At 46.0% G+C, this 12,059-nt stretch overlaps 2 protein-coding genes across 3 annotated transcripts in view; both read right to left on the bottom strand.

Annotated features, from left to right (window-relative positions):
* myo1g (myosin IG) overlaps positions 1–6,206 on the bottom strand; it is a 29,045-nt gene extending 22,839 nt beyond the window's left edge. For both annotated transcript variants that reach the window (XM_062558446.1, XM_062558447.1), the window contains exons 1-10: positions 6,000–6,206; positions 3,815–4,023; positions 3,421–3,514; positions 3,025–3,190; positions 2,216–2,269; positions 2,017–2,112; positions 1,729–1,845; positions 975–1,181; positions 638–783; positions 440–554 (exon numbers count right to left, since the gene is read on the bottom strand). In XM_062558446.1, coding sequence (XP_062414430.1) covers positions 440–554; positions 638–783; positions 975–1,181; positions 1,729–1,845; positions 2,017–2,112; positions 2,216–2,269; positions 3,025–3,190; positions 3,421–3,514; positions 3,815–4,023; positions 6,000–6,094 — 1,299 coding nt within the window. In that variant the 5' untranslated portion in view covers positions 6,095–6,206. The remainder of the gene's footprint in view (positions 1–439; positions 555–637; positions 784–974; positions 1,182–1,728; positions 1,846–2,016; positions 2,113–2,215; positions 2,270–3,024; positions 3,191–3,420; positions 3,515–3,814; positions 4,024–5,999) is intronic.
* Positions 6,207–7,872: 1,666 nt separating this feature from the next.
* On the bottom strand, positions 7,873–11,165 carry si:dkey-154b15.1 (uncharacterized). The gene is made up of 3 exons (XM_062558448.1): positions 10,981–11,165; positions 10,036–10,124; positions 7,873–9,940 (listed from the first exon to the last, which is right to left on the bottom strand). The coding sequence occupies exon 3, from the start codon at positions 9,938–9,940 to the stop codon at positions 9,014–9,016; it is 927 nt and encodes a 308-aa protein (XP_062414432.1). The 5' UTR covers positions 10,036–10,124; positions 10,981–11,165; the 3' UTR covers positions 7,873–9,013.
* Positions 11,166–12,059: the final 894 nt, after the last annotated feature.

Genomic DNA, 12,059 nt, shown 5'->3' with positions numbered 1-12,059 from the left:
GGGGCTCCGATTGTTATATATTATATTTTTAAGTCTGTGACAACATTATGGAAAATTCCTACAGGAAAACGGCACTTGATCCGCTTGGTTAGTTACTGTGTCATGTGACTTGTTGCCGGAGGACCCCGTAGGCCAAATAGGGTGCTGAAGTATGCACGGATGAGACTGGCACCTAGAGTAATGTTTATGTATACAACAAAGACATATCTTCTGCCTCCGTTTGGTTAAACGGTGGCTTGCATCCATAATCGATGCATTAGAGACCCCTACTGGAGAGCACTGGCTCCTCCACTAGGATCCAGCAACTCATGTGCAAAACGTTTCCATTGTAAAATGTGTAGTTGAAAATTTGCAAATAGACAAAATGGATCAATGGATCTGCAAATGCTCCTGATGCACGTAATGCAATCGAGTGTCTCTGCTTGGGTGTGCTTCTCACGTGCTGCCAGGTGATGCCCTCTCTCTGGTACTCGCCCTGCTCCTGTCTGAGGATCAACTCGATGAAGAGCTGCTGCAGCTTCTCGTTGCAGTAGTTGATGCAGAACTGTTCAAAACTGTCCGACAGCAGAGGAACAAACACCTGAGCATCGGCGCATCCTGTTCACGTCGTGATTCAAAACGCTGCGGCAGCACGGACCTGTTGTTGTCAAAGATCTCGAAGCCGTAGATATCCAGCACGCCGATCACGGTGTTCTTCCCGTGGAGCACCGGGTCGTAGTCTTTGACTTCGATAATGCTGTTGATGCGGCTCACAATCCAGCCGAAGAGCCTCTCGTACAGAGCCTGGGGAGGGGTGAATAACGGGGATTGAAATGATGTGACACTGAAAATGAGCCCGAAAGAAGGTGTGTCACAGTGGTGACATCATTGTCTTTTCCTAAAGAACCTGTAGAACGATCATTGTCTGTTTGAGCAGGAATCTCATCCTCACAAGCTGCTCTGTCAGTATAAATTGTGCAGCGTGGTTTGTGCACCTTGGCGAAAGCGTCTCTTCCAAAGCAGGTGTCCTGCTCCGTGTGGCCCTTCTCGATGACCTCGCCACCCCCGGTGGCCACGGTGCGGAACAGCAGGCTCTTGCAGACGCTGTCTGCCTGCGTGGCCGTCAGCTCAGCGATGCGAGTCACGGCTTCAAGGCCCAGGATCTGAACGCTCTCACCATCGCTCTCAAACTGGAGGTTACCCTAAGAAACAGACACACCGGGGTGCATTAAAGGGCTCCGATCTTATCACCACTGGATGATTTGTTGATCTCAAAAACCATTGAAGCCATCTGAAATACGTCAATAGATTAAAAAAAATGAACTAATTAATAGTACATATTTTTGTTTGTGTTGTTTTATACACAGTAGTGTTCCTCTGCAGGGTAAATTATGACCTGGGAGTAGCCTAGCAGCTAGCTTAGCCTAGCAGTGCTACTAAAGTGGTCCGTTTGCCCCTTCTGAATTCCTCAGTTTGTTTCACTTCCAACCGAAAGCTCTCTCCATCTTGAGCTCCCTCCGATCTGACTGACGGCAGCTAGCCGCAGTTCTGTCTACTTCCGGCACACAGGACACAGGACACAGGACCGGAGTTGCGTTAACCGCGTTCAAATGTTTTATTGCGATAATCTCAGGCACATTAATCGCATGGATTAACGCGTTAAGGGGGACAGCCTCAATACACATATTTTCACATATTTGTAATCCTAGATTAGTCTTGCTATTTTGAGCACTGCATGCTGTAACTTACCAGCAGAAGAATGGAGGCCAGGATCTGATAAATTGAGTTAATCTCCTCTGCTGAGAAGCCGATCACTTCCAGGGCACTCATCACTGCTTTGTGGCTTCCGCGGTCGTTATTGGAGGTCTTAACAAAGCAAAAAAGGATTTGGGATTATCATCATCAGTCGAAAGAATATTATATTTTTATATATATATTTTTTCGCAGACTATTTATTCTAAATGTGTTTATTGAGAAGATGGTTTCGTTTCACACCGATTCTGCCTGCGGCTAAAAGTGAAGAGGTGACAAACTCACAGCAGTTGCAGCTCCCTCTTTGGTATAAATAAAAGCAGCAGGATCGTTCTGTAGATGTAACGACTCCAGCATCTCATCTGAGCCTCCGCGCAATAACTGTGAAAAATATCAAACAAGCATGCAAGTTCAGATCCAATTCAACACATTCGTTCATTTAAACACAGCGTCGTTTAAGCGTCGTTTAAGCGTTAAAGCTTACCTGGTAGAACGAGTGGAAGTTCCTCTCCCCGTTTTGCTGCTGCACCACCCTGGACTTAAACAGGAGGACAGATTGTTGCAGTAAGACAGGCATCCATCCTCATCACACACACGCTCAAAATGCCATGTTGGATGTCGGGCCAGATCCTTTCATTGGCTGGCCCGACTGGGCCTTATTTTTCTTTCTAAATTGCAATAAGAACAACCAATAACCAGAGGGATCAAAGCAAGTTTACTCCACCTGATAGAGTGCAGTTATGAGTAAAGTTTGCTGCATGTTGGTGACAAACTGTACACCTACATGCAGTAAAGTACAGCTGGAAATGCATCCGGTGTCCATTATAGCAGCACTCATAATGTCTTAAATGAATATTGCTCTGTCAAGGATGGATCAACCCACGTTCAGGAGAAACCCACCACCAAGCAACTAAATCCCCTAAATCCCCACCATGGGTTTTCCATTAGTGTTTCTTACTGTAATGGCTGTGCAGACTGGGAACGGTGTGGTTTTTCCTGCCCCTCTGAAAATGAAGCCTGGCCCAAACATTCACACCATGATTCACACCAGCTCTGAGTGGCAGACCGTTCTTCACCGGAGTGGATTAATACAGCCGCCTCGCGCCCCCCCCCAGAGCGAGTCGGCTATTAACGCTCAAAGCAGCACGTTCACAGATACATTCTATTCACGGATGCTCCCTCTCACCTCTTTGTCATCACCTCGTGAAACATTCATTTTCTGGAGGGAAGATAAACTTTCCTGTACTTTCTTTCAGAGGCGGGGGGATCATTATGTGATATATTTCCGCCCACCTTCTCCAGCAGGTAGTTGTTGATGTGCCCTCCGGTGGGCTCCCCGTTGAAGTTGAAGTTGATGTCCATGTACTTGCCGAAGCGGCTGGAGTTGTCGTTGCGATTGGTCTTGGCGTTCCCGAAGGCCTCCAGCACACAGTTGGATTTGAGCAGCACGTTCTTCACGCTGGATCATGGTGGTGGCCGTCGATGGGAAACGTGTTGGACACAGCGATCATAAAAAGGTGGGAATGGAGTCAGAGAGAAAGAAACAAAAGCAATCGAATTAACGTTAACGTCACATGTCCGTGATTCCAACAATCTGTTTGACTTTGATTTAAAGACGGAATCCTTCTCAATGTACGTTTCAGATTTCAGCAGTGATTTAAGGGGCTTATAATTGTATATAACACTCACCTCTCAACCTCCGCCCTCTGGCTCGGGTTTGTGATGGCTGCAATGTACTGCATGATGTATTTACTAGCCTCGGTTTTTCCTGCCCCACTTTCACCTAAATGACAAAACACACACACACACACACACACACGTTTCACAACAAAAGATGTCACAACAGAACACCACATATACATAATTATATACACAATACATTTACATTATATGTGTGTGGATTTCTGCGTATATATAGTAGCATAAATACACTATTCTTTTTGTCTTATAAAAAGGTATGCTGGGTATATATTCTTTGAAACAGACCTATCTTGAGCTCAAGGTACCAGAACAGTGTACGAGTTATGTCATAGCGCCACACACAGGCCAAACCTGGTGATCCACAGTGGGGAACTAGACGGACCTGATATCACAATGCAGGTATCTTTGGCCCGCCTCTTCATGGCCTTATAGGCGGCATCAGACACTGCGTACAGGTGAGGAGGGTTTTCGTAGAGCTCCCGGCCGCGGTACGCGTCAATGGTGTCTTTGCCGTAAATCTCCATCTGTCTGTACGGGTTAACGGAGACGACGACCTCTCCGATGTACGTGTAGATACGGCCCTTCACAAACCTGTCCAGACAGAACAAAGAACACACTGGTGGCATACTTCACATCCATATGTAGAGTTATCATGTATTGGATGTATCAGCCATGTAGACGCTGAGGGAACATACCACATCTCTAAATACTCCATGTCGCAGAGGTGCCAGTAATTTATTCACACATTAAATTACGAGTAAAAAAAACAGAAGTTTAACCTCAACGTTGGAAAAAAAAAGCGAGCTCGAACCACAAAAGATCATGCACCTTTACATGACACGTAACTTCCTGACAGGAAGTGACACAAGCGCGTGGACACGACAAGAGCAGGAAATGAAACTTGCGGTACAAAGGGCGTCACAGCCTTGTGTCACCTCATGGGGTTCTGTTAAGCTGGGAGAGGTAAAACTGACGTGTCACAAGAGTCAGAGAGGCCAAATAAAGTGTTGTTTCGCAAAACACTGCGTGAACTCTGTGTCAAACCAGGGCAACGATCATCTCAAGGGTCACATTTTAATTCTAATTTTATCAAAACACAGCGGAACAACCTGCAGCTGTGTAGTGGATCATTCATGTGGTTCTTGTGAGCAAGCAGATATTGGAAATAGCACGCAACCACAGAGCCATAGTTCAGAGAAGAACAGTCCCAAGGTTATTTTACTGATTTCATTCTTTTGACTCTATTGTCTCGTCTTATTGCAGCATCCAACATGACAAATTCCTGCATGTGTAACATGGCAATTATTACTCATGCAGGATTTACCGTAGACTGTATGTGTTATTGACACACAGTTGTCTGTCGTCCTTGTCTTAATTTCTGTTAGTGTTTGAGACAACTAGAAGAACCTGCGAGGATGAGTGTGGAGCTCAGGTTCACTGTGTGGCTCCTGGAGGGCCACTGGACCACAGATCATATTTTATCCATGTTTTATTTGTTCTCACAAATGGTGAACACCACCCATGAAATCAGCAGTTGCTTTATCAGTGGGTTTGGTGCGAAACAAATAAAGAGAAGTCCATCCAGTCTTCTTCCTGCCAATCTATTGACCAATCGGTAACAAGTGTCCGAGTTAATGCGAGACTACATCTGACACGAGATGGAAATCAAAGATTGCAAATGCCTGTAAATGTTGCAGTTTACACACAAAGAAGAAGAAGATTGAAGGTATCAGTTTCACTCTGTAAGTTAGCATTAATGAAAAAAGTTTTAAACTGTCCAATCAAGTGTTGATCTTAGGTAGCCATAGCAACAGGTCACAAACGAGGCTTCTTCGTCCACAAAGGTTCAGGTTTGGGAGACATCCTGCTGACAGAGAGCCCAACATGGGACATAGGTAGCAGTGGTATAAAATTGTGTAGGTAGAGAAGGACACGCAGCACAAATCATTAAAGTCCAAACACACTTAAGTCAAGCTGTGTGATGAAATAAAGCAAATCATTATTATTGTCCAACCAACACTGGACCACAAAGACTGCTGTTTCCTCCTCATCTACCATCATCATCAATCATTAACATCAATCACCGAGATGATTTCTGAGGACATGATGCCTACAGTGAAAGACAGCGAGGAAGTGAGAGTGGATGGGACTGGACTCTGAGACAGACAAGTGTAATGTTCCCGAAGCACACAAACACACACACAGAAAGGGTCACCAGACAGGACCCAAGAAAAGGGACCCAGGGGGCCATGGGCAGTGTGAGGTTTGACGTGTGTTGCATGTGCTCCCCAAGCGGGAAAGCAAAGTTTCCATCTCATCTTTATGTCTCACTCAAGCCAACCCGCCTATAGATGATGTCATCTTGGTAGTTTAGTGCTACCGGGATACATTTAGATGATGTCAGATCCATTTGAGTCTCAGAATATATATCCTACTCATGTTTAATCTCATTCTGTGATATGTGTTAAGTATTGTTAATCCCTAATACATAAAGTGTGCATTCTGCGTTAGCGGCTGACATCCGGCTGCTTCCTCCTCTCTGACAGTAACTCTCTCACGCCGCTTACCTCAGCTTCAGGTTCTCCATGAACTGCTCCATCGTCACCTCATCCAGCAGCACAAAGTCCGACTTGCCGAACTCGAGGCCCTCCAGCTCCGACATCCCTGCCTGTCTTCACCCAACACACCCAAATAAAAAGAACACAGTAGCCGGCCGAGACGCAGAGGAACAGAAAACCGCCGAAGGAGGAAGAAAGACAAGTACGGCTCGACTTCTGGGGCCCCGGTAGTGTGTGAGTGTGGGTTTGAACTGTGGGCGGGGCCAGCGCTCTTGTGGATCTGAGGGTGTGCTACAGCGCTGTGGTCTGCACGCTGCAGCACGTCCCCCTGTCAGTCAGCCCGTGCCCTGCGCTATATAAACGGCACGAGGCTATGTTTAAGAGCTCACACGTCTCTGCATCCTCCCACCTCTCGCTCTTCCTGCCGCAACAGGCCGTCACATTTCTAGCTTTCCTCCCCCCGGAAACAGGAACCTGCATCGGACACAAGCTCGCTGCCTGGCAGCAAGCAGTTAAGCTTCCCCAAATTTGGGGGTAAAAAAAAAAAGGCCTTTATCTCGTGGGACGGATCGTGGCATTTCCTTTCTTGACATTGCATTGGCAGCGCTGCATGTCCCTAAGGGCCTGTGACTCCCACAGCCAGGCTGCAGCGTGAGAAACCTTCTGTCTGTGGGGGCTTTGTTTGTCATACAGGGCAAATGTAAGTGTGTAGGTGTAGGGGTGTGTGTGTGTGGGTAGGTTTGTGTAAATCCAGAGCGTTTACGGGAGTAGTGACTAACACTTGACCTTCATCTGGGACTTTTCAAACAGAGTTATGAGTGAAACTGAAAACTCAATGCAGTGAAGTTGTTTTTGAAGTGTGAAGTGATGCATAATGCCCACAATCATTTGGGTGAACAATTAGTTGGTAAAATAAACGTTACAAAGACGACAATGTCTGGTCCAAATCGTGTATCGTTGGACAGGTGATGTTTTTTAGATTCCATGGAGACAAAGACTAAGAGAGGAAATCCACGGCCCTGACTCTGTGGGTGTGGAGCGCTTTCCAATCACACTTTACAGTTAAATAAAGTGTGTACAAAGTGTGTACAGTTAAATGAAAGGAGTCATAGTTTTAGTCACCGGTACAGATCTGTTACAATGGTCCTTAATGCAGACATGATACAAGAAATGGCAGCAAGATGACACAGAAATACACATACCTACAGTAGAGAATCGGTGTCTTGACTGTTGTCATTCTGACTTTTGAGTTCATATTGTTTTACGGTAACGATATCCAGTCAAACACTTAGTTAGGCTTCCTGTAAATACACTTTGGAGTTAGATCCTCCTCTCCAGAAAGCACTTCCTCTCCTGGTCACACTTCCTCTCACGTCTGTTTCAGTCTCCATTGTGACGATGCGTTCAGGAGTTTCAGTGACAATCTCAAATGTTTCAATTGAATGCAGCTCTCTGCAAAGTGCGTCGCTCCTTTGACTTTCCAGTGCCTTCAACACCATCCAACCTTTGCTTCTGAGGCACAATCTGGAGCACCACTGCAAGGATACTGGACCTACTCACTAACTGTCCACACGATGTGCGGATAGAGATTTGCAAGGCGGCCTCATTTCTGCCGGTGACTGCAGACAGAGAAGAAAGGGAACTGAACCGCCTCCAGATCAACTCTGGTAAAACCAAATAGCTGGTGGTGGACTTCTGCCGGGGGAAAAATCCTTTCTTATAAGTCTTATAAGGTAGCTGGGAAGTCACTTGAACAATAAAGTGGACTAGACTGACCACACAAATGCACTTTACAAACAGTGCGAGACCGGACTCTATCTGCTGAGGACACAGAGTCACATTGGAGACCAGGCAGCACTGCGGAGGACCTTTTTGGACTCTGTGGTCGCATCAGCCATCTTTTACGGAAGTAGGTTCTGCTGCAGCATCTCGGCAAGAGAGACTTAACAAACTGATCAAGAAGGCCGGGACTTTGTTCTAGATATGTGGAGCAGAACAACTGAACGCTGCTTCCCCATGTTTAGTTTTAACTCTGGGAACAGAAGGTAGACCCGTCCCAGACAACCTGAGGTCTCATGGCGGTTCAAAAGGTATCAGCAGATCAGAGCAATTGGCCCCGAACCATTCAGTGATTTATGAACCAACAGCAGGATTTGAAGTCAATTCCTTGTTTGACAGGAAGCCAGTGTAAAGAACTGAAAACTGGAGTCATGTGATCCACCTTGTCCTAGTGAGGACTCGAGGTGCAGCCTTGTGGATCAGCTGCAGCTTTCTGATTGACCTTTTACACAGAGAGAAGTAAACACACTGCTACAGTAGTCGAGTCTGCTGAAGAAAAATGCATGGACAAGTTTTTCCAAATCTTGTTGAGACATAAGTCATCTAATCCGTGACATATTCTGAGCCTGATGGTGTAAGGTTGAGGTCTGAACCCATAATAATTATACCCACACCCAGCAACATTAATCCGACAGAACCATTCCAACGTTGCACTTCAACAACAAGCATTTAGAAGGAGTCTTTAGAAAGAAGTCGACGCTGAAAAACCTCTTTTGCCTATTTTGGTTTATTACAAATGCGTGGTACTGTTGTATTTGTGTACAAATAAAAACAGGCTACCGCTGGAAACAGCTGGCTGTGGTCCCAGGACATAACTGGTTTAAGCTCTAGATGGTACTGGTGGGCGACGTTTGGACTGCACTAGCCCGGCTGTTAGCCCCCACTTGTGCTAAGCTAAGCTAACCAGTTGCTAAGGCTACATAGCTTAAGTGGTGTCAGTTTTCTTCTTCTTCTAACTCTTGGCAAGAAAGCAACAAACTGCAACGTCCTCAGATGTCCTAAATCCGTCAATGAATCACCAAGTGACCGCATACTCACCCCCGATAGACAAATAACAGGTAATTCAATTCATAACAAGAAGGAAATATGCTGCTAAAAACGTCAAAGTAGAGCAAAGAAGAACGTGTTGTCTCTCCCTTTATGAAGAGCACTTCACTGATCACCTTCCATTTTCTCAGGGATCCTCACTTCTTCTTTACATCCTGGTACCTCGCCATGGCGCCGCCACCCCCCCCCCCCGTGTTCTTGCGTTGGGCCGGCAGAGAGCTGCTCCTGCTCTTGGAGTTCATCTCCGGCGTCCTGCCCGTACTTCCGACCGGCCCACCCAGCAGCCTCTGCTTCAACTGGTAGCTCTGGGCGGACGGTCCGATCAGGTGGAGCTTGTCGTTCAGCGGCCACACGACCACCGACTGGTAAACGTCTCTCCTTTTCTGAATCCTGGTGGAAAGAGCGTGACCTTCCCGATCCATGTCCTCCAGAGGAACGTCCTGTGTGCGCAGCGATATGCTGAGATCATTCATGAGGCTCTGCAGTTTACCCGAAGCTTCTCTTGCGCCCTTCCCCAGTAAAGTAATGACGCAGCTTTCGCCGACTTCCTGCGCTTCCATTTCCACGTTATGGCTGAACAGAATTTCTTCAATGTTCTTTTTACGGAGCCGGTCGGCGTACCTGAACACATCCATGTCGACTACAACGCACTCTCTCCTGGGCCCGAAGGAGCTGCGCCGGTCCGGTGGTGGAGAAAAGGAAGCGCTGTTATCTGGAGGGGATGGACGTTTGACGGGTGAAGACGCGGTGGCGCCCGGAGAGGACGGCTCGGCAGGCGGAGGCTGGACTCGGCCGCGGGCCCCACGGGACACTGAGCTCTTGTCGGCGGAGCGTTTGGAAATGGCTCCAGAGGAAGCCTCCGGATTCGGAGAGATGGTTTGCATGCGGAGGAGCGGCTCCAAGGAGGCCTTCGCGGCCTTAAGGCTCCAAAAGGAGCCCTTCACACGCACCTGATCGCCGCTCACGTCCGTCAACGCAAAGCCATGCGACCGGAGGATGTCTCGCACCTCTGCCTCGTTGGGGAAAAGGTCCAAGCGCACCGTTGCCTCCACTGGTAAATCCATCTGGGAGCGAGAGGTGGAGGAAAGCACAGGAAACAAGCGCATGAAGAGTCACCAAACGAAGGACTGATCTGACCTGACATGGCGTGTGAGCTTACCTCAACACTCTCAGGTGGTTTCAACGTGACATAGTTGACGATTCACCGCCGACACACGGGGTTTTTTTTCAAAGAGACTCGAGGCGCAACTGTGGAACCAAAAATGTGACATATGACTCTGATCCTGTCTTTGTGTTTGGATTTCTCTCTGCGGTTTGTTTCGGAGGTACAGAGTAAAGAAAAATGTATGTTCTTTCTGATATTATTCTATTAGATTCTGGTTTTTCCTCTTATTTACTTTCTGAAAGGCAATACAGTCAACATAGTTGATCTGAATGTATCCAAGGTAACCATGTTTAATGACAAATTAATTCAAAAGATTAGTTACTGTGGTTTTAATTGGTAGTATAATCTTTACACATGACTAGTCACCCAGTCATGTGGCCCGTTAGAGGGCGATAAAGACCACACATCCGTCATCATCAAAGCTGCAGTCAATCACAGTCAGTGTCGGGCAAACGACGGGGTCACCTGTCAATCACAGGGCTGACACAGAGACAAACAACCATTCACACTCACATCCACACACCTGATCCCCAGAGAGCCCACGCAGGGGAGAACATGCAGACAGTAGGGCCACTTTAGCCTAGTTAACAACCACAATGTATTTAGTCATTTTGTGGATTAAAACTTCGAGGAACACTTGTTTAAACGGCTCTCGGCCCACTGTGGATGACTTTTAAGGGCCGTGACCTAGACTCGCGCTCCACAAATGTGATGCAAATCTCTCCTTTCCTCTCCTCCTTTCCTTACAACAACAAACACGGAGGAGACACTGATGGCGAAAGGTAAAACACTTGTGCTTCGGTGTCCCGTTTGTTTATTTTAGATAAAAGTGGAAGGATAATATTTCAAGGCTACAGGAAACCGAACGCGAGTCTGTATTGTTCGTTAAAACATGTATTAATAACACTTCTGTACATTTTATTTGTAAATGTCCGTTACCTGTAGAAGCTGATTCCTCGCAGATTGAAGAGAAAAGAACCGCGCGAACTCACGTCAGCTGGTATTTATTTTACATGCGAAAATACTGTTATTACTGCAACAAATACATTAATCCACACACACACTAAAGCTCTCTGGTAACTTCCATTTCTTGCTTTATAGTTCATTGTCTACTTCCATGACTTCGCGACATTTTGAGCGTGCGGATGAAAGTGAAAGTGGTTTCGTCACTTCCGCTCCATATGCAGTATGACGGTTGTAAAGAAAATGGAATAACATTTTAAAAGAATTTAAATAAGTTATGTTCAAGTGGTGCATGGTCAAGCTCCATGCACAACATCAGCCCGTTAAATCTAATGCAATTCAACGCAGCAGCGCAGTAACTTAATGAAAGTCCCCGCTACACCATGATTTCCGGGTTTTAGTGACCAGCTCAAACCGCTCATTGCAGCACGCCATCATCCTCCCGGAGGCATTTCTACCGTTACAAACTGCTCTTGAATGAGAGCCATTAAATCCACATTTAATGAATTCGTAATTGTGTTCATATTGGTCCGTTATATTCAAGTAAAGGAGGGGAAAAAATTAGAAACCATTTCAACTGGTTGATGGAGAAAAGAGATTTTTTTTTTTAAATTAATGTTTAGTCAAAGTGACTCAGGTGATGCATCAACAAAATCCCTAAATGAATTTCTGGCTTTTGAGTAAACAGGAGACAAGTGCATGGCTCATTGTATTAGATTTTATTTGGAACATTAAACATTTAGATTCCTGCAACTTAAAACAACCATTTCCTGTGACATGGTAATTCCCCAAACGAGTTACTCTTATAAGTATGTGCAACAATCAGCCACAAAGTCTAAACAGTAAAGAATGAATGTACTCGAGTACAATGCAGAATTTCACGGTTATTTGATATTGAAATTCTGTAGGCAAAAAAGCCCATGGTTGCATTTGGCTACTATTTGAGAAATCTAAAATCTAATGTAAAATGTGTACGCCTTTGAAAGATAGCAAGCACAAAGTTATTTGAACGCAAATATAACAGTTGCCCAAAAACCCTTAACTGGCAGAGCCTC

The sequence above is a fragment of the Pungitius pungitius genome, chromosome 17 (assembly GCF_949316345.1).
Source record: "Pungitius pungitius chromosome 17, fPunPun2.1, whole genome shotgun sequence".
NCBI classification, from domain to species: domain Eukaryota; kingdom Metazoa; phylum Chordata; class Actinopteri; order Perciformes; family Gasterosteidae; genus Pungitius; species Pungitius pungitius.
This window is presented reverse-complemented; position numbering and strand designations above follow the sequence as displayed.

Excerpts from the sequence above, each read along its gene's own strand:
- si:dkey-154b15.1 (XM_062558448.1), bottom strand. The coding sequence starts at position 9,940 with ATGGATTTACCAGTGGAGGCAACGGTGCGCTTGGACCTTTTCCCCAAC.